The sequence below is a fragment of the Lissotriton vulgaris genome, chromosome 6, assembly GCF_964263255.1.
Source record: "Lissotriton vulgaris chromosome 6, aLisVul1.2, whole genome shotgun sequence".
In the NCBI taxonomy this organism is placed as follows: domain Eukaryota; kingdom Metazoa; phylum Chordata; class Amphibia; order Caudata; family Salamandridae; genus Lissotriton; species Lissotriton vulgaris.
Genome location: NC_141694.1, coordinates 1,529,156,201 through 1,529,173,000, shown reverse-complemented (window position 1 = coordinate 1,529,173,000; position 16,800 = coordinate 1,529,156,201). Strand labels below are relative to the sequence as shown.

The following is a 16,800-nucleotide window of genomic DNA, read 5'->3' as shown; positions in this document are numbered from 1 at the left end:
TCTTAAGGTCAAGGAACGGTGTACTGGTGTCTGACATATACCTTGTAAACCTGAGGTATTCATTATTCGTATTGACCCAGTTACAAAATTCCTCGCATGTAATGAGGTCAGCCTTCCAGAAGACCATAATATCATTGATATATCTTTTCCACAGGCTCAAGTGTTGCAAATAGGGGATGCTCTGATGGTAGACAACCTCCTCCTCAAATGTTGCCATGTAGAGGCAGGCTACACTGGGAGAGAAGGTACTCCTCATTGAAGTACCTTGAGCCTGATGGAAAAGTTGGTTCTTGAATTCGAAAAGATTCTCAGTCAATGCTAGAGTAGCGCATTGCATGACAAGAGTAACTGGTGTTGGTGACAACCACTTGATCTGATTCAATGCTGTCTCTATAAGAAAGAAGTGTGGCTCACTGGTTAGAGAAGGCATACCCTGAAGCAGAGGTCAGACCCGGGACCAAGGTTCAATTCCCAACGCGGCAGGGTCTTGAGCCCAATTGTCCACGGACTCGATAATTCTCGCTTCGGTGCCTGCTCGAATCACGGGTTCACACTCTGCAACTCCGGGCAATAGCTTGCCTAATCTCCACAACAGCCCCCCTGCGGCGGGATGCCTGCCTTTCACCTTGGGGATACCCAGTACGGGTTATCTCACAGGGAAAAGCCAGGACGGGTTCCCAATGCAAGCGCCGAGATGCCCTAGGGTAAGTCGAGCGCTATATAAGAACAAACATACATACATACATACATAACAGTGAGTGTTGCCCTTTGTAGTATGTTGGTGTAGAGCTGTTCTCAGTCTAATGTTACCAGCAGGTCAATGTCTTGTGTGTCTCCTATTTCTCCTATTATACAAAGTAGGTCTGTTGTATCCCTCACGTATAACGAAGTCTGTTTCACTAGAGGTTGGCGAAAGAAAGTGATCACACATAATTGAAAGTGGTTCGAGAATGGAAACTATTTCTGAAACAATTCGTCTCCCGGGGATAGGTGTCGTGCCCTTATGGATTTTCGGGAGGGTATAAAAGTAGAGAGTGCGCGGATCCTTAGTAATAAGGAACTCAGCCTCTCTCTTACTCTACCATCCATTGTTTTCTGCCTCAAAGACCATGGTTGCTATCTCAGTGGTCAGTCTGGTTGTTGGATTCACCGGGATGGGGGTATAGAATTTCCTGTTATTCAATTGACAGCGGTATTACTGTTCATAATCCGTGGTGGATTGTATGACAGCAGCACCACCTTTATCTGCTTGTTTAATAGTGATGCTGGTGTCATCAGAAAGGACTTGGCCGCTAGTCTTTTGTCTTTCGACAAGTTGTTGAAAGGGGGTTCAAAACTTGTGGTGTGGAGTTCCTTAAGAACAGCTTGTTCAAATGTTATAACTTCCACGGGCAATGTAATTTGAGATGTCATGATTGATGTCACTGACCCTGTCATGAGTGATATAATATGTGAGGTCGTAGCAGTGCATTGTGGGGGGCGCAAGTTATAGTTATGTCAGGTAACTATAACTGCTGAATTTCACTGGTTTTGTACAAGTGAAATCTGAGCCTAACCATTACATCCCTGTAATCTTTGTTTTTTCAGTGAATTTATCTGTATATATATCTATATCTATCTATATATATCTATATCTATATATATGTATATATCTATATATATATATATACATATATATATATAAGTATATATATATATATATATATATTTATTTTTTTATGGATAGATAGATATAGAGATGGCCGAAACTCGTAGTTCTATTTTCCCAAATGCACGTGCACTTTGCTGCTTCAGAAAATGCAATGAAAAAAGAATTTAAAAAAATACAAAATAGGCTACAAACTCTGGATTGCCTTCTCATGGTATGGTGCTGTCTTCCTGTGCCCTTTTGCATGGTGGAGATGATTGTGAAGGGGAAGCGCGGAGTATCCAGATGCATAAATATATATGCATATATAATCCACCTTCCCGATGCCACTGACTCCTGTCCTATTTAGGATGTGTGTGTGTGTTAACACTACCCATATACTTAGTACCAAACACTGAATGCCAGATAAACCAGTGCTTTAATTAGAAAAGATAGAGTAAAATGGACCAAATGAGTTATGGTGCAGCAACCAAGCCTAGTTCACAGATTTATGCCATCTTCACAAACATTTGTCATGATGACGCCCATCCTATTGTCAAGATGACACCCATGTATTTCCTAACAGATCACAGTGATCCCGCTTCAGCCTTTTGTTTACATCTCTATGAGTGATGGCATTCTGCTCTTGCACAATGTACACATACAAATAAAAAGAGGTCCTTTTGTAAAGGTTTACAAAAATCAATCACAGACTTTGAAAAAGTCAAAACTTTACTATCAAAACCAGATGTATTGGTTTTACCAATACTTGTTCATGTTTGAATCCTTTTTACTTTGGGTCTTTATCTTTCTAAGTGCAAGTTATATAGCTCAATATAATTGGAAACATGCATTAGAAGTCGGTAAGTACCCAGCAATATACATGCGCAGTTTGACTGATCTACATGTTAGTATCTAGCCTCTGGTCCATCAAAAATATCAACTGCTTATTATTGATATAGATAAAAAGAACGTGTGACATGACAGTATTTACACCCCATAGTTATGTACGAGTGCTACACATAACATGAAATACTGTTGTTCCACGTTACTGGCCCACCCTTACGTTTCTTTGAAAAAGTGAATTGTAACACCAAAGCTTTTTTTAAATAAATAACAAGGATACCCAACTCAAGATTGAGGTTACAAACTGTGAAACTATGATTGCCAGTGTCTGAGAAGTAATAGTGCAGCCCCATTTATACTATAAGCAATACAAAATTGCTGTTCACTATTACTACTCGTGAGGAGGTGGTGAATTATATGATTTTTAAAGAGCAAGGGTAGTTTTACACAAAATGCACAAATCAGCATATGAATTGTTTCTTTCATTTAAAGATCTGAGTGATGTAACTTTTAGTACTTCCAGTCAACAGAATAAATAGTGCCCCTGAGCAAAGACATAGCTCCAATTGACCGATTCTAACTGCCCTTTGTGGGTTTGCTACAAGCTTCCATTCTAAGGACTTAGCCGGACACGTTGAAATATGTGGAAGGTATGGTTAGGAATTGATTCTTCTTGGTGTTTTTATTTATTTCACTAGTAAAGTCTTCCTAGATTCTTTGCTGTAGAAATGTGCAGAAAGCCTAGCCTGCCACTAGCGTAGAAAGAATGTCTGTAGTTTTGGAGGGAATACTCATTTTGTTTGGCTTTGAGAGAGCTGTTACTCAGGGAGGAAGCCCTCTGGCATTTGAAACAAGATATTACAAACAAATTCAGAGTCTGAGTGCAGTTAATGCTGAGCGCGATGTCACTCTCGCCAGGGCTGAACGAAAGAATAAGAGAGTGGATTATTTGTTGGGGTGGATGGAAGCCCATCAAAAGTAATAATGTAACCATTCTTGTTAGTTTCAGTAAAGGTTTCAGTAATTCAAACCTGAGCTCAGCCAACGGCACAGAGCAGACAAGTTTAATTTAAGAAAATGTGTAAAGCATTTAGAAGTACCAAAACAATTACAAAGTCAAAACCACTACACAATAGATAACACTAAAATGACACTGAAACAGCACAAATACAATAAGCTGAACCGGAGAAATACATTTTTAAAATCCTAAATGAAAATATCATCAAAAAGCAACCAACCCAGGTCATCCGCTTGTGCTTGACAATGTTAAGGGTACGTTTTCAAGCCAACTGCGATAGAGTGCACATTGGATACAAGGGCCAGGTTTGTCCTGGTGGAAAAGGTATCACCTGATGTCAACAGTCTGCAATGAAGGAAAGCAGTGGGCTGGCATTGAGAGAAGAGGCTCAACGTCAATGGATTACGGCATTGAGATGCAGCCACAGGAAAACTGTTGGTTTAGACGGGAAAAACTTTGGCGGGAGAAGTTAAAGTGCTTGCACCTTGGAGGGCGGCAACATCGTTCAGGTCTCCTTCGAAGGTGGCACCAATGAAGGTGTGTTTGGGGACATAGGAGGGCTTGACTGTGTCAGTTTCTAGAGCTGAGAGAAGAACATCATGGAGCTATAGTGAAGTCAGGCCCGGCAGCGTTGCACTCTCCTTTGATCGGCTGGGCAGGTATGACACTGTCTACCAATGGTTCTCCAGGTAAAAAGTTTATAGAAAATGTATAAGTCCAGAGTTTTAGAGGTAGGCAAGAGGAGTACACTCTGACACCAGTCAAGCGTTCCAAGACCCCACAAACAGCCTTGAGGGTCAGGACTCACTCTAACAGAAGCCTCCAGCAGGGTCCCGGGCAAGTCCAGTTGAAACTGGATAGCTGGGCTCTTCTAGGAAAGTGGGCTTCTTTACAGCTTTTGTGTCCCCATAGCTCAACAGGAGGTCAGCCAACTGACCAATGTAGTACACTTCTTTGTGTTGGGTCCAAGTGGGGTAGATCTGGTCTTTCAGGTCTCGTTACAAGGCTCAAGAGCAGGTGCAATCCTTCTTCTGTTTTCCACAAGTCCAGTAGTGTTCTAAAGAGGCTGCACAGGGGTACCACATTTATGCCGAGCGCTAGCCTGTGTGCGCGGGTGACTTTTGGCTCCTTCCTAACCAACAGGGACAATGTTCCCTGGGGTAACCTTACTTATTTTTGCAGCAGTTCCTGTGTGCCCTACTGTAAACAATTGCACAGTGCCCCTCCCTACCTAAATCCAACATGGCAGAAACCTTCCTCGACTATGCAGAGATCCTGTGCACACCCCTGAGGTGTGTCCAGGGAAAAGAGAAACCCTCCTCTGTGGTCGCTCAAAACTGTTTTTGGGGGCTGCTACTGTCTCAATGGGATTGGTGCCTTGCTGACTAGAATAACAAAGGAAGGGACAAGCCCAGGTGTTAGCTTTATCTTCCTAAGACAGAGTAAGTCCCTTTGAAGTTAAGTAAGTTTCTGGACACTGCGCAGATGGCCATCCTGTCAGAGGAACAAAGCATCTCCCCACATCCAAGGTTCCGGGAGCATGTTCACATCTTACTAACAAAAAAATGGTCCTGCATCCTTCAAATATTCCACAGCTTATTGTACAGCAGTCATATTATATTCAATTCAACGATAATTAAGCATTTTCCCAAGAAAAAGTGAAAGGAAGCTCTTCAGTTTAGATCAATTCTTTATTCTATTTTCTTTTTAAACAGAATATAGAATAAAGAATTGATCTCAACTGAAGAGCCTCCTTTCAATTTTTTGGGGGAAATGTTTAATTATCGTTGAATTGAATATAAAATGACTGCTGTTTAATAAGATGTTGAATATTTGAAGGGTGCAGGACCAATTTTTTGTGAGTGTTGTTGAGGGAATAAGGGTCCTTTCACCTTTCCCCTTTAGGAATATATAGGGATTGTGTTCCTGGTCACTAGCACCTTCTTCTGTATTTTGATATTTGTGTTATTACAGTACCGGTGCAGGCATATCAGCCTTGATCCCTAATCTTTATTGCCACATCTGATTAAGGTGCTATTGAACTCCAGGATGACAGCTGGAAGGTCACGCAAATGGGCTTTTAGGGTCTTTAGGCAGGTATAAAGCAACTTTCTAAAAGTACATTTTGTAAAATCTTCAGTACAGATCTGACTTTACTAGTGAATTAGGTTTGTAATAAATATTTTTAGAAGTCTAAGAATGAAGTTTGTAGGCATTTCCTACATGGAGATAAATTAATGTAATTTTAATATAATATACCACGGCTATCCTATGGAGCTGCTAACCCTGCTACAGTGACAATAGCTTTTTGACACTGCCAGGACATGTTTCACATTAAACCTTTAAATGTTCTGCTTTTTTAAAGATGATATACCCTGTCTTATTGGACTTTAAGGACTACTTAGGGGTGACATACTAATATTTAAAAGGAGAGTTTATGCCTGTTAAACAGGTTGTCATTGCTTTCTTAAAACTGCACTGGCAGGTCAGTAGTAGGCCTGCAGTGATGTGTTGCACTGTCACTTTAGTGGTGGCACAATGTGTGCTTAGGTCCACTAGTGATATTACTAGGCCATGGATACAGTTTATTCCACATACTAGGGACTTACAGGTAAGTTAAATATGCCAATTAGCAGTATATACCATAGTAAAATGTTTTAGGGGACTGAGAACATGCACTAGGGTCTGGTTAGCAGAGTCCCAGTGCACACAGTAAACATCCAGCAGAGCATTGTGAGAAATCGGGTTGTTGATTGACTGGGGTGTGAGCTCTGGTCAAGCAACAGCCACAATCCATTGCAGGGTGAACCACAAAAAAGTCACTAAATGAACCTGTGTTAACCCTGTGTAGCTTGGCACAAAAAGCAGTCAATGATTAAAGTTTTTATTCCAAACAGCAATAAAGTAAATACACAACACAAAAAGAGTTCAAACAAATTTAGAAAAATAGGGTACATTTTAATAAACTATTTGACTCCAAAATGACAAAAATCCAATCAGTAGAATCAGAGTTATAAGTTTTCAAAGTTTTAGGTGAAATCTAGCACCTAAAAGATCCAACCGAGCCTATCTAGTCGCGCAAGACTGGGTAAAAGTCAAAACGTATGGCCGACCACAATGGAGCACGGTTCAGATACATGAAGTGGAATGGGCCTGGGCAATGCTTACATTCAATCTTGGAAAAATGTGTGAAAAAAATGTCCAAGAAGGTAAATTTCAGCGGGGCAAGGCTGCAGGAGGTTTCCAAAGGGGGAGCTTCTTCGTCAGATGGTCTTGGGTCGAAGCCGTAGTGAAGATTTCTACATTCTGACTTAGTCGCTGAAATGAAAGTCGAAAAACTCCAGTGGGACAAAGCATAAGGCTGTGACCGAATACAGTTCCACATAGTCGGATCCCCTTTTGTGAAAGACCGCTGAAATGGATTTGCTGCAGAGAAGAATGTTGCGGCAGAAGCTGTGAAGTAAATCCGGATGACAATGCACCTCTGGCAGATAGATCAGCAGGTTGTTTATGATCGCTTTTGGTTCTCAGAGCACTTTTTGGCCAAATTTAGTCCAAGTACTCAGTTTTGCAAATTGACTATCTGGGCACCTTTAACACCACCACCAAGGGTCTAGGACTGGTGGGACACATATTGAGGATTTAGGAGTCAATCAGGATTGGTCCAAGTGCTGGTTCAAGATGGTGGGGTGCTTTTGTGTCCCTGTGGCTCTGAACAGGAGGCCAGCAATCCAGCCCCTGGACTTACTTCTGTTAGTCCTGGGTGCAGTTGGAGATGCAGGGCTCAACAGCAAGGCTTGTCTCTGAGGGTTCCAGGCAGGCTCCAGGCTGCAAGCAGTCCTTCCAGGTACATCAGCAGTCTGTCAGAGTGCACAGCAGGCCACAGTAGCAGCCAGTCCTCTAAGAGTCCTTCCACATGTCTAGTAGTGAACTAAACAGTTGGTCTGAAGGTCCTATTTTTACACACTCGTACCCTTATTCTGGAAGGTGGGAGAAGGTTTTGGAAAGGTTCTTTGAAGTGCATGGAATTTCCTGCCAACCCTGTCTCCAAACTGGCTGCAGCAACAATACAAGGTTGTTAAGCCCTTTGTGTGGAGGCATAGCACAAGCTACTCAGGTGTAGGTGTATTCAGTATGCACTCCAATGTGGTCGGCTTGAACTTTTGAGCCGTTCCCCCGGTGACCAGATACCCCCAGTTGACAGTCTATGCTTTTAGGGGCTGTTTTTCACTTTATTCTTTAAAAATTCATGGCTCCATTTGTACTGATTGGATTTTTTCCATGGTGATCTTGTTTTCTGTATTAAATTAATTTCTATGTTTCTAACCTGGTGTGGGACTTTTTTTGGCTGGTGTTTTCACTGTTCCACTGTTTGATGTGTTGCACAAACACTTTACACATTGCCTCTAAGTTAAGCCTGACTAGGATTGTGTTTGCTACTTGTCTAGGGCTCACACCCCAGTCACCGGTAACCCTACTTCAAACACTAGTGTATAGCGATGAGGATAGGACTTATTTATTGTGCAGTGCCATTCAGTGATTTAGTGTACACTACCATCCCATATCTAAAACCAGTGTGAGTTTTAAATTCTCCCTGATTAGCCTTGTTTTTTGTTCTGCATTCATTCCTGCCAAAATGTAGAGGGTGAAAATACACAAAAAGACACAACATCTGGAATTTGTGGTGTTAAATGCTGATGGTGCAATGTATGCCTCATTTAAAGGCTGTACACCTGGGATAGGAGGTATTTGCTTCACCCAGTAAACACCTCACCCTGCTGCAATTGTATTTACCAGATGTGGGGGATTCCTGACCTTTATATGTTCAACTTTAAATGAGGGCCTAAGTAATGAGACATTAATTTTATATTAAGCCTTCATTCATCTTTCTTTCTGACCCTCTGGTTGTCCATTTGTCCATGGATTTAAGCCTGTTTGGGAGGTGTATGACTGCACATGTGTAAGTCTGTATGTCTGTTCTGTGCCTATGAAACTTTGTGTGTTGGTCTGTATGCATGGGTTCTCCTATGTCTGTTAGTATGTGTGCATAGGTGAATGCTTGCCTGGTGGCCTATGCGCTTGCCTGGTGATCTGTGTGCCAAGTAGCCAGAAGGACCGCATGGATGGATATCTGTATGGCTAGTAATCTGTGCATATCAGTGTCTGTGTGTTGGTCTGTTTAGGCATGGATGTCAATATATGTGCTTGTCTGAGTGAGCATATATGTCTACAAGTAGGTTGTTATATTTTCATAATATTTGTGATCTGAATCAGTGTGTGTATGGACATTGTGTGTCTGTGTACATTCATTACACAACAATCAAAACCTATTTGCTTTGTCAGTATTGGCAATACACTGTATGTGTGGTGCTAACATATTGGTGGTGTTCTGGAGACTAAAGCTGTAGTCATCCAGAGAAATAGGCATGTGCTACTTTAAAGGATGTGTTGATCTCAGCTTGAAACTATAGTCTGGCATGAAAGAGCCCACTGGGTTTCTCACTTTTGTTAATAGGGGTAGCTACTTGCTGAAGAAGGTTGGCCAGGTCAGTGTGATTTAAATAGCAGCATTTCATACGACTCGAGAAGCCCTGTGCCTGTTCCACTTAGGCACAGGAAGCTAATTTCTCATCAAATGTTGAACGTGCAATATGTTGATATTTGTTACTCCTGACAGGGATTTCAATTGAAGCAGGATTGAGATCACTGATCCTTGGAAAACCGGTTGCTTGTTTCAGGTGCAGGGAAGACCTCGCTTGGCAATTCGAGCTGGACTGTTCCCATGAGGAACACGGCCAAGACTGATTTGAATATGGCTGGGTCTGAACTGGGGTGGCAAAGTGAACTAAAGAATGATGATGGATTCAACCCAGATCTGTGATCACCTCCTTATGCTTGCTTTGTTCGCCATAAGTTGGCAGTGTAAGCCCAGATGTGGGTCCCTTGCTCACTTTGCCACTGGATTCAAGCTAGCCTTATTTATGAGGGGTGTTACCCTGGAACCAGTTCGAGGATGCTTGTTACTGGTCCAGGGAAGACCTGGCTTGCAGTTTGGTCTGGACTGTTCCCTGGAACAGGGTTAAGACTGATTGGCATCTGGGTGGGTCTGAACTGGGGTGGTGAAGTAAGCTAAAGAACGATGATGGCTTCAACCCAGATCTGTGGGGGTGAGTGTCGGAAGTTTCAGCCAGGGGCGGCTCCTCTGATATGCCAGAGGAGTGTCACCAATTGCCATTTTATGTTTCCTGTTGCTTTGCAGAGGGGATGGTGGGCTGGGCTGCTCTGCTCTCAGAGCAGGGCAGTGGAGGAGTGGTTTGACCACTCCTAAGTGCGCAATAACTATTTGATAAGCCCTCTCTGGCTGCGCAAACCAGTCATGCACACTTTCCACGTTCTCTATGCAGGCTGCACGACAGCCTGCTTGGAGAACAAGCCCAGGCCCCCATTCCCTGGTTGAGCATCGAACCAAGATGCCTTGCAGTGTTGTGATTGGTCAGGGGAGCCTGGGTGCTTGCCAATCACAATGCTGCATTGCACTGTTGTGATTGGTCAGGGGAACCTTTTCTGTGCTTCCTGTACCTCGGAGAGCAGAGACACAGGACTGAAGTGGCAATGTAAATGTCTCTTTTATTTTTTTTACCCTTAAACCCCCCACCCGACCCCCCCACCTGCGTGCCCGCACTCGCCTCACCATCTGCGAATCGTGCCTGCTGCTACTGGTTTCAGCACTACGTCTCCTTTGGTTTGATTTGTATTAATACATTAAATAATTATAAATAAGTATGATAATGAAATTAATGGGATTAAACGAAAGATAAGAAAGTCCATGATTCATTATTAGAAGAGATTAAGAAGTTAATGTACGTTTGAAAAGTCACTCTCACTTCAAGAAACCAAGAAACATCGGTTTGGCTCTCAAAACTGCATTCCCATCACAAAAGCATTAGTAATTATAATATTAAAGATGGAAAAAATGCAACAAAAATAAATGTATAAAGCAAATAATGTAAGAAATTTACAACCAAGCTTTGCAAATCTTGGATAGCATTATGCATGATAATTGTGCTAAAAGTCAAATTTTACATGGATTAAGGACCTGGTGAAAACACATATAATAACTATTGTTTGTCGCAGGCATTCAAACGCAGAGACATGCCTGGGGAGATCGTATATATGTTTATTTATAAAATCGTTAACTTTTCCATCCTTAATGAGTGCGGCAAAAATGGTTGAACATTAATTTTAATGAGTAAAAACATTCAAGGAATAATACAATCAACATTTAATTAATCGAAAGCAAACGCTGCCTGACTGCAGTATGTTAGCATATTGTATACAGAAATATCATATAGTATAAATATTGCATCATAATTATTATTTTTTTACAAAAATATGCTCCATTTGCGCGTAGATGTTCTATTATTATCTCTCGCGGGGGCGATACTTTCGTTAACGATATTTAGTGCATGGTAATTATGTCTGGCGATACTCTGACAGTGGTATTAAGGTACCACACTTTGGGGGGTAAACAGTACCAACCGCTTCTACGTCATAACGGGGAGTATTCCACCCGAACCTCCCCCACATCATTAGAGAACTTTGACCTGCAGACATGCCATTCCCTTCCCCCATCCTGCCTGACCAACTGCACCCCTAGAGCATTGAAAGGGAAGAAAACGCCTCTCCGCAGATGGGGGCCGAGTTGTTTTCTATGCAGCTCTAGACGAACATCTGGTAATTGCATGTCATCAGTGAACTGAAGAAAATGGCTGCGCAATTGCGGCTAGAATGTGACCATTTGGATGCCGCGCTCTCGTCTGATGCTACTTATCTAATTAGGCGATTTCCACTCTGAGAATGCATCTAATTAAAGCCTTTTTCTTGCGTGCCTTCTTGCGTACACATACAACAGTACTCCGTTGGCTGTAGCCCCTACCGCCTTAGCTTTCTCCAAATGGAAATTAGAAATAAATAATGTCTGTCATTCCTCTACACTTGGTCATCTCCTGCTCTTAGATTTTGGATAGTTGTGTTGGCCAGTGGTTGTGTATGTTCTTCTCCATTTGCTAGCCTTTGGCTTTGTTTGTTCTCCATTTTTGGCATCAGAAGTTCGTTGTTATATTTACAAGTTATTTGATATTTCGGGAACTACAGCGTTTTAAACAAAAACACTTACGATTTACTGCGTCCTTGAAGTGATTAGATTCGGATGAATCATATAAAAATTGTACTTTGTTCATTTTCCAAAATGCTTCGCGCCCCTTAGTTGAGTTATGACCGTCCTGTAGATACAAATATGCAAACATTGTAAACATAAAACTGTAGGAGAGGGTGTTCAGGAAGGACACATAGAATGAGTGGCGACACTTTGAAAATACGTCAATAATTAAGCAACACTAGCTTTGTAAGATTAAACTAAGAATACTGGTTGTGTGCTGTTTCATATGGAAGCCCTTAAGGTCTGTGCCCCTCAAGACCAAAATTGGGGCAATACATGAAAGCGTTGTGAGAATAGGGTCTTAAGAGATCTTCTTAATGACATGAGGTTTTCGTCAGGTTCTTAATATGTGAAACAATGAGTTCTTAGAAAAATTACACTCAACTGAAAATCTACGACAACCTTTGGAAGTAAGCAGGGTTTTCCACCAAAATGAGACATAAAGGTGACCCATGCATAGGACTTTGCTGGCAAAAACTGAAGTTTGTTTCCTAGGAAGTAAGAAGCCCTTGAATTTATCTGTGCTGCAGCATCGTGTATGCTTTAATGTCTTAAATTTAAATGACACCTAGTGGAAATTCCTCAGGATGGATTTGTAAGGTGTATTGCCAAGCATTTATACTTTGTGCAGGCTCTTTTGACTTCTATAGATTTGTGCTGAAAATTGAAGTGTAACAATGTACAGAAATGTTCATAGTGGTCACCGATGAGGCAGGATGAAATAGCAGTACAAGTGCGGCAGAGATCAACTATCTTTAAATGAGCTTCTGGATTCCATATGGCTGAGATACCCGCCACCCCCTCTCAACACAATCCCCAAGGATGGGAAACCGGAAACGGTTCTGAACTTTTGGAAGGCGGGAGGGAGTGACCCTCCCGGCCGTATTTATTAAAATATGAAACAAAATCAAAACATTAAAATAACAGTTTCATATTATGTACAATTTCATTTCCACATTACGATGTTTGGCTAACCTTAACAGATCTCTAATACAAAGGTTCTCCTAGCCGAACTAACATCCTACAAAACATTTGACTTGAAATTGTACATCCTAACGTTAAGGGCCAACGGCAAGGTCGTAACCGGTGTCAGATCCCTAAACCAGAAATACCCCCCTCACTTGTGAGGGGAGCGACCGCACAGAGGCGTACCTCAAGTGCATCTACCAATTTCCCTTTGACTTGACGGGGGCCCCAATGAACTCGACGCCATTTAACGGTCGTCCGAGGACTCGTGTGAGGTGTCTAAAAGGTAGCGTAAACCCCCTCCCAAACCCCACACAACTTACCCCATCTGCCGTCGCAGATGTCCTGGCCCCGGGAAATTCCCCAGGAGGGCCCGTAGCCCCTCCTATCCAGGAAGGGGCCTTGACCGCCTTTCCTTTCCTTCCGGCGGCCCATCCTTAGAAGGGACCGCCTCCCCGTTGAGGGGCCAATGGCCACCTCCCCCGAGCGCTCCCATCCGTAATGGGTGACGCCCCCCCATAGGGATCTTCCAATTACTGCTCACCAATTATGACCTTACCGCCCGACCAAAATAAATACGACAATTTACCTAAATTTACTAAATTACAAAACAAACATAACTATTACAAGTATGGTTACTGATCACCATTAGTTCAGAATTAGTTTATTTGAAAAAACATACTGAAAATGACCATTCTTTATTACATACTCAAAATATCACGACAATCATCACAACCTGCAAGAAATAGAGTTACCACATCAAAACTTTATTCAAAACAACTAGCTGTCCTCAGGGGCTGGTGGGTGGGTCAAAATTGGCTCTTCGTTCCGTCTCGAGCTCACGTGCAGCGGGGAGGTGCAGCTTCAGAGCACAGGAACAAGAGGATGCTTTCTTGTCTTGTTGCTCCTTTTATCCGTCTTCGGGCGGGCGTAAACCCGCCCCCGCCTGCCTCTGAGGGCGTGGCCGTCCGCGTCAGTGTCTAGGACAACCCACTCCAGGGCGGGAAAAGGCGCGCCCCGGCTACGCCGCTTCGGGCATACCAGCCGAGACTCGCCTCCCGCCCAAGATGGCTTCCCGGGGGGATCGGGGTACTCCACCATACGTTCGGGGGGACCGAATGGTCGCCCCTTTCCATATGGCTGAGATACCCGCCACCCCCTCTCAACACAATCCCCAAGGATGGGAAACCGGAAACGGTTCTGAACTTTTGGAAGGCGGGAGGGAGTGACCCTCCCGGCCGTATTTATTAAAATATGAAACAAAATCAAAACATTAAAATAACAGTTTCATATTATGTACAATTTCATTTCCACATTACGATGTTTGGCTAACCTTAACAGATCTCTAATACAAAGGTTCTCCTAGCCGAACTAACATCCTACAAAACATTTGACTTGAAATTGTACATCCTAACGTTAAGGGCCAACGGCAAGGTCGTAACCGGTGTCAGATCCCTAAACCAGAAATACTCCCCTCACTTGTGAGGGGAGCGACCGCACAGAGGCGTACCTCAAGTGCATCTACCAATTTCCCTTTGACTTGACGGGGGCCCCAATGAACTCGATGCCATTTAACGGTCGTCTGAGGACTCGTGTGAGGTGTCTAAAAGGTAGCGTAAACCCCCTCCCAAACCCCACACAACTTACCCCATCTGCCGTCGCAGATGTCCTGGCCCCGGGAAATTCCCCAGGAGGGCCCGTAGCCCCTCCTATCCAGGAAGGGGCCTTGACCGCCTTTCCTTTCCTTCCGGCGGCCCATCCTTAGAAGGGACCGCCTCCCCGTTGAGGGGCCAATGGCCACCTCCCCCGAGCGCTCCCATCCGTAATGGGTGACGCCCCCATAGGGATCTTCCAATTACTGCTCACCGATCATGACCTTACCGCCACAGGCCGGATAGCTGACCGGCTATCCGGACCCCCCACAACAAATCCTGCCTAAAGGTCATGGTTTAAACTCTTTAGCCAAGCTATGAGGTCACCTATGAGTAACTCATTGCCCACCCGGGACAAATGAACCCCATCCCCCAAATACATACTGTCCCCTTTGATACAACCATGCGGAACAGAATGCAGCGTACCTGAACGAAACAATCTACTCAATTTGTTATTTATCTTCTTTACTGAATGATTCAAAGCAGAAACCGAAATAGCCCCCCGCCACACTTTCCGTGGAGTTATATGGGACCATGCAATTGTGCACCCTGGAACTCTTCTTGCCAACCAACTTACTGTGGAAAGCATTGCCTCAAGAAGAAGTCGTCTACCAGTGGCCACCAAATCGTTGCCCCCAAGATGGACTATGATTATAGACGGCGGTGACCTTGTCCGCCCTAACAAACCCTCGAAAAAGGATTGAAACTGGTCAATACAGAGCCCGCCCCTTCCGTAAAAGGTCACCCTGTACCCGTATTCCCCAGCCACGTGAATCATGTCACCTGCTTTGAATACGTCCGCGGCACGCCTCACGTATGAGTCGCCCACGACCCACACCTCCTTTTTTGCAGCCGGTGATGTCTGACCGCTGGGCCCCAGGTGTCGGGTCGACTTCACAGTCCGCCCCGCCTCGTAAGCTTGCGCAACTGAAAACCAAACAAAACAAGAAGCGTGAGTACATTATTACAGCTTCACAACATGTGCAACGCACATACCTTTTATAACAGTTCGAGGACCAACGCCCCAAACGTTTTATCTCTTCTACACTCAGACCCCTGGCTGTAGCCTCAGTAGCAGCCCCTATCCGAAAGGAATGGGTCCCGAACTCGCCGGGGTTCAAGCCCGCGGCCGAAATTGACATCGCAAGCACCCGCTGGAACTGAAACCTCGTCAGCGGGGTGGCGTCAGCGTGTCTCAACAGGGTCCCCCCCCATGATGCCACCCTCTGCGCTAAATATTCCTCTACGCAAACAACAGGGCACATGGAAGACCCCGGAATCCTCTGAATGATTATGCAGTCCCCAATTGCGCCCTGATCGGTTTTGGACCTAACAAACGAGACCGTCATCGTCTCCACCTTGACCTGAATGTGCTCCCGGCACAGTCCCCCCATCGTATCCTGCTTGTTCTTCGCCACTAGTTCGCTTACCCGCATAGCCCCATGGAATGCTAGCGCAAATGCGGCTCGGAATAACACTGTTTCATACTGGGATGAACACGTTGCAGGGAGTACGGACAATAACAGGGTCAACCTATCCAGACCTATCGGGTGCCTCTCGTCTACTCTGCGACCCTCAAGGCGTTGCCACCCACGTAGCGCTTTCTGCACCACAAAAGACGCTGTGGGGTCCTGGATCCCATGAGCCCTTGCCATAAAGGAAATGGTGGCCCGATGCCTCTGGGCCGTAGCTACTGACTTGCCTGCCTGGTGTAAAGACAGCAAAAATTTTACGACAAGCTCTTCCTGTCCCCAAAGTTCCCCCCCAGCAGAACCCAAAAAGGACAAATAGGAACGGAACGCCCCTTCATATGCCTTCCTTGTCCTGGGTGCTAAACTCTCTCCCACGAGGTTTTGTAGTTCGGGGTACCGAGAGACCAGAGAGCTTCGGGAAAGGGTGCTGCCTCCAGGTCCGCTGTGGGCAGAAAACCCCAGAAGGCCTGCATACGGAAACGAGAAAGCGCATCAGCCGCTTGGTTCAGTACCCCCGGGACATGTCTTGCCCTAAAGAGCACATTCAACTGCATACACAATAACACAATTTCTTTGAGCAGTCTCAGAATCCATTTGCAACGTGCTGCCTGACTATTGATACACTCAACCACCGTCATGTTATCAGACCAGAACACCACAGAGTGATCCCAAAACCCCTCCGGCCATGTTTTCAAGGCCACCAAAATTGGGAAGAGTTCAAGAAAAGCAATGTTACTCGTCAGCCCGCACTCGTGCCACCATGCCGGCCATTTCTGAGCCGACCATTGTGTACCAAATATGGCACCAAAACCTACACTCCCCGCCGAATCTGTCCAAAGCCCCAGCTCCTCGGAGGACACCGCCGGTTTGTTCCAGACAATTCGACCATTGAAATCCGCCAGAAATGCCAACCAAATGCGCATGTCCTGGCGAACCTCTGCCGAGAGCCTCGTGCGATGATGTCCTTCCTTCAGGCCGACCATGGCTTGTGCAATCGAGCG

General features: G+C 44.4%; 1 protein-coding gene across 2 annotated transcripts in view; it reads right to left on the bottom strand.

Annotated features, from left to right (window-relative positions):
* Positions 1-16,800, bottom strand: part of LAMP5 (lysosome associated membrane protein 5) — a 138,550-nt gene that overhangs the window by 53,867 nt on the left and 67,883 nt on the right. For both annotated transcript variants that reach the window (XM_086927706.1, XM_086927704.1), the window contains exon 4: positions 11,668-11,773. In XM_086927706.1, coding sequence (XP_086783832.1) covers positions 11,668-11,773 — 106 coding nt within the window. The remainder of the gene's footprint in view (positions 1-11,667; positions 11,774-16,800) is intronic.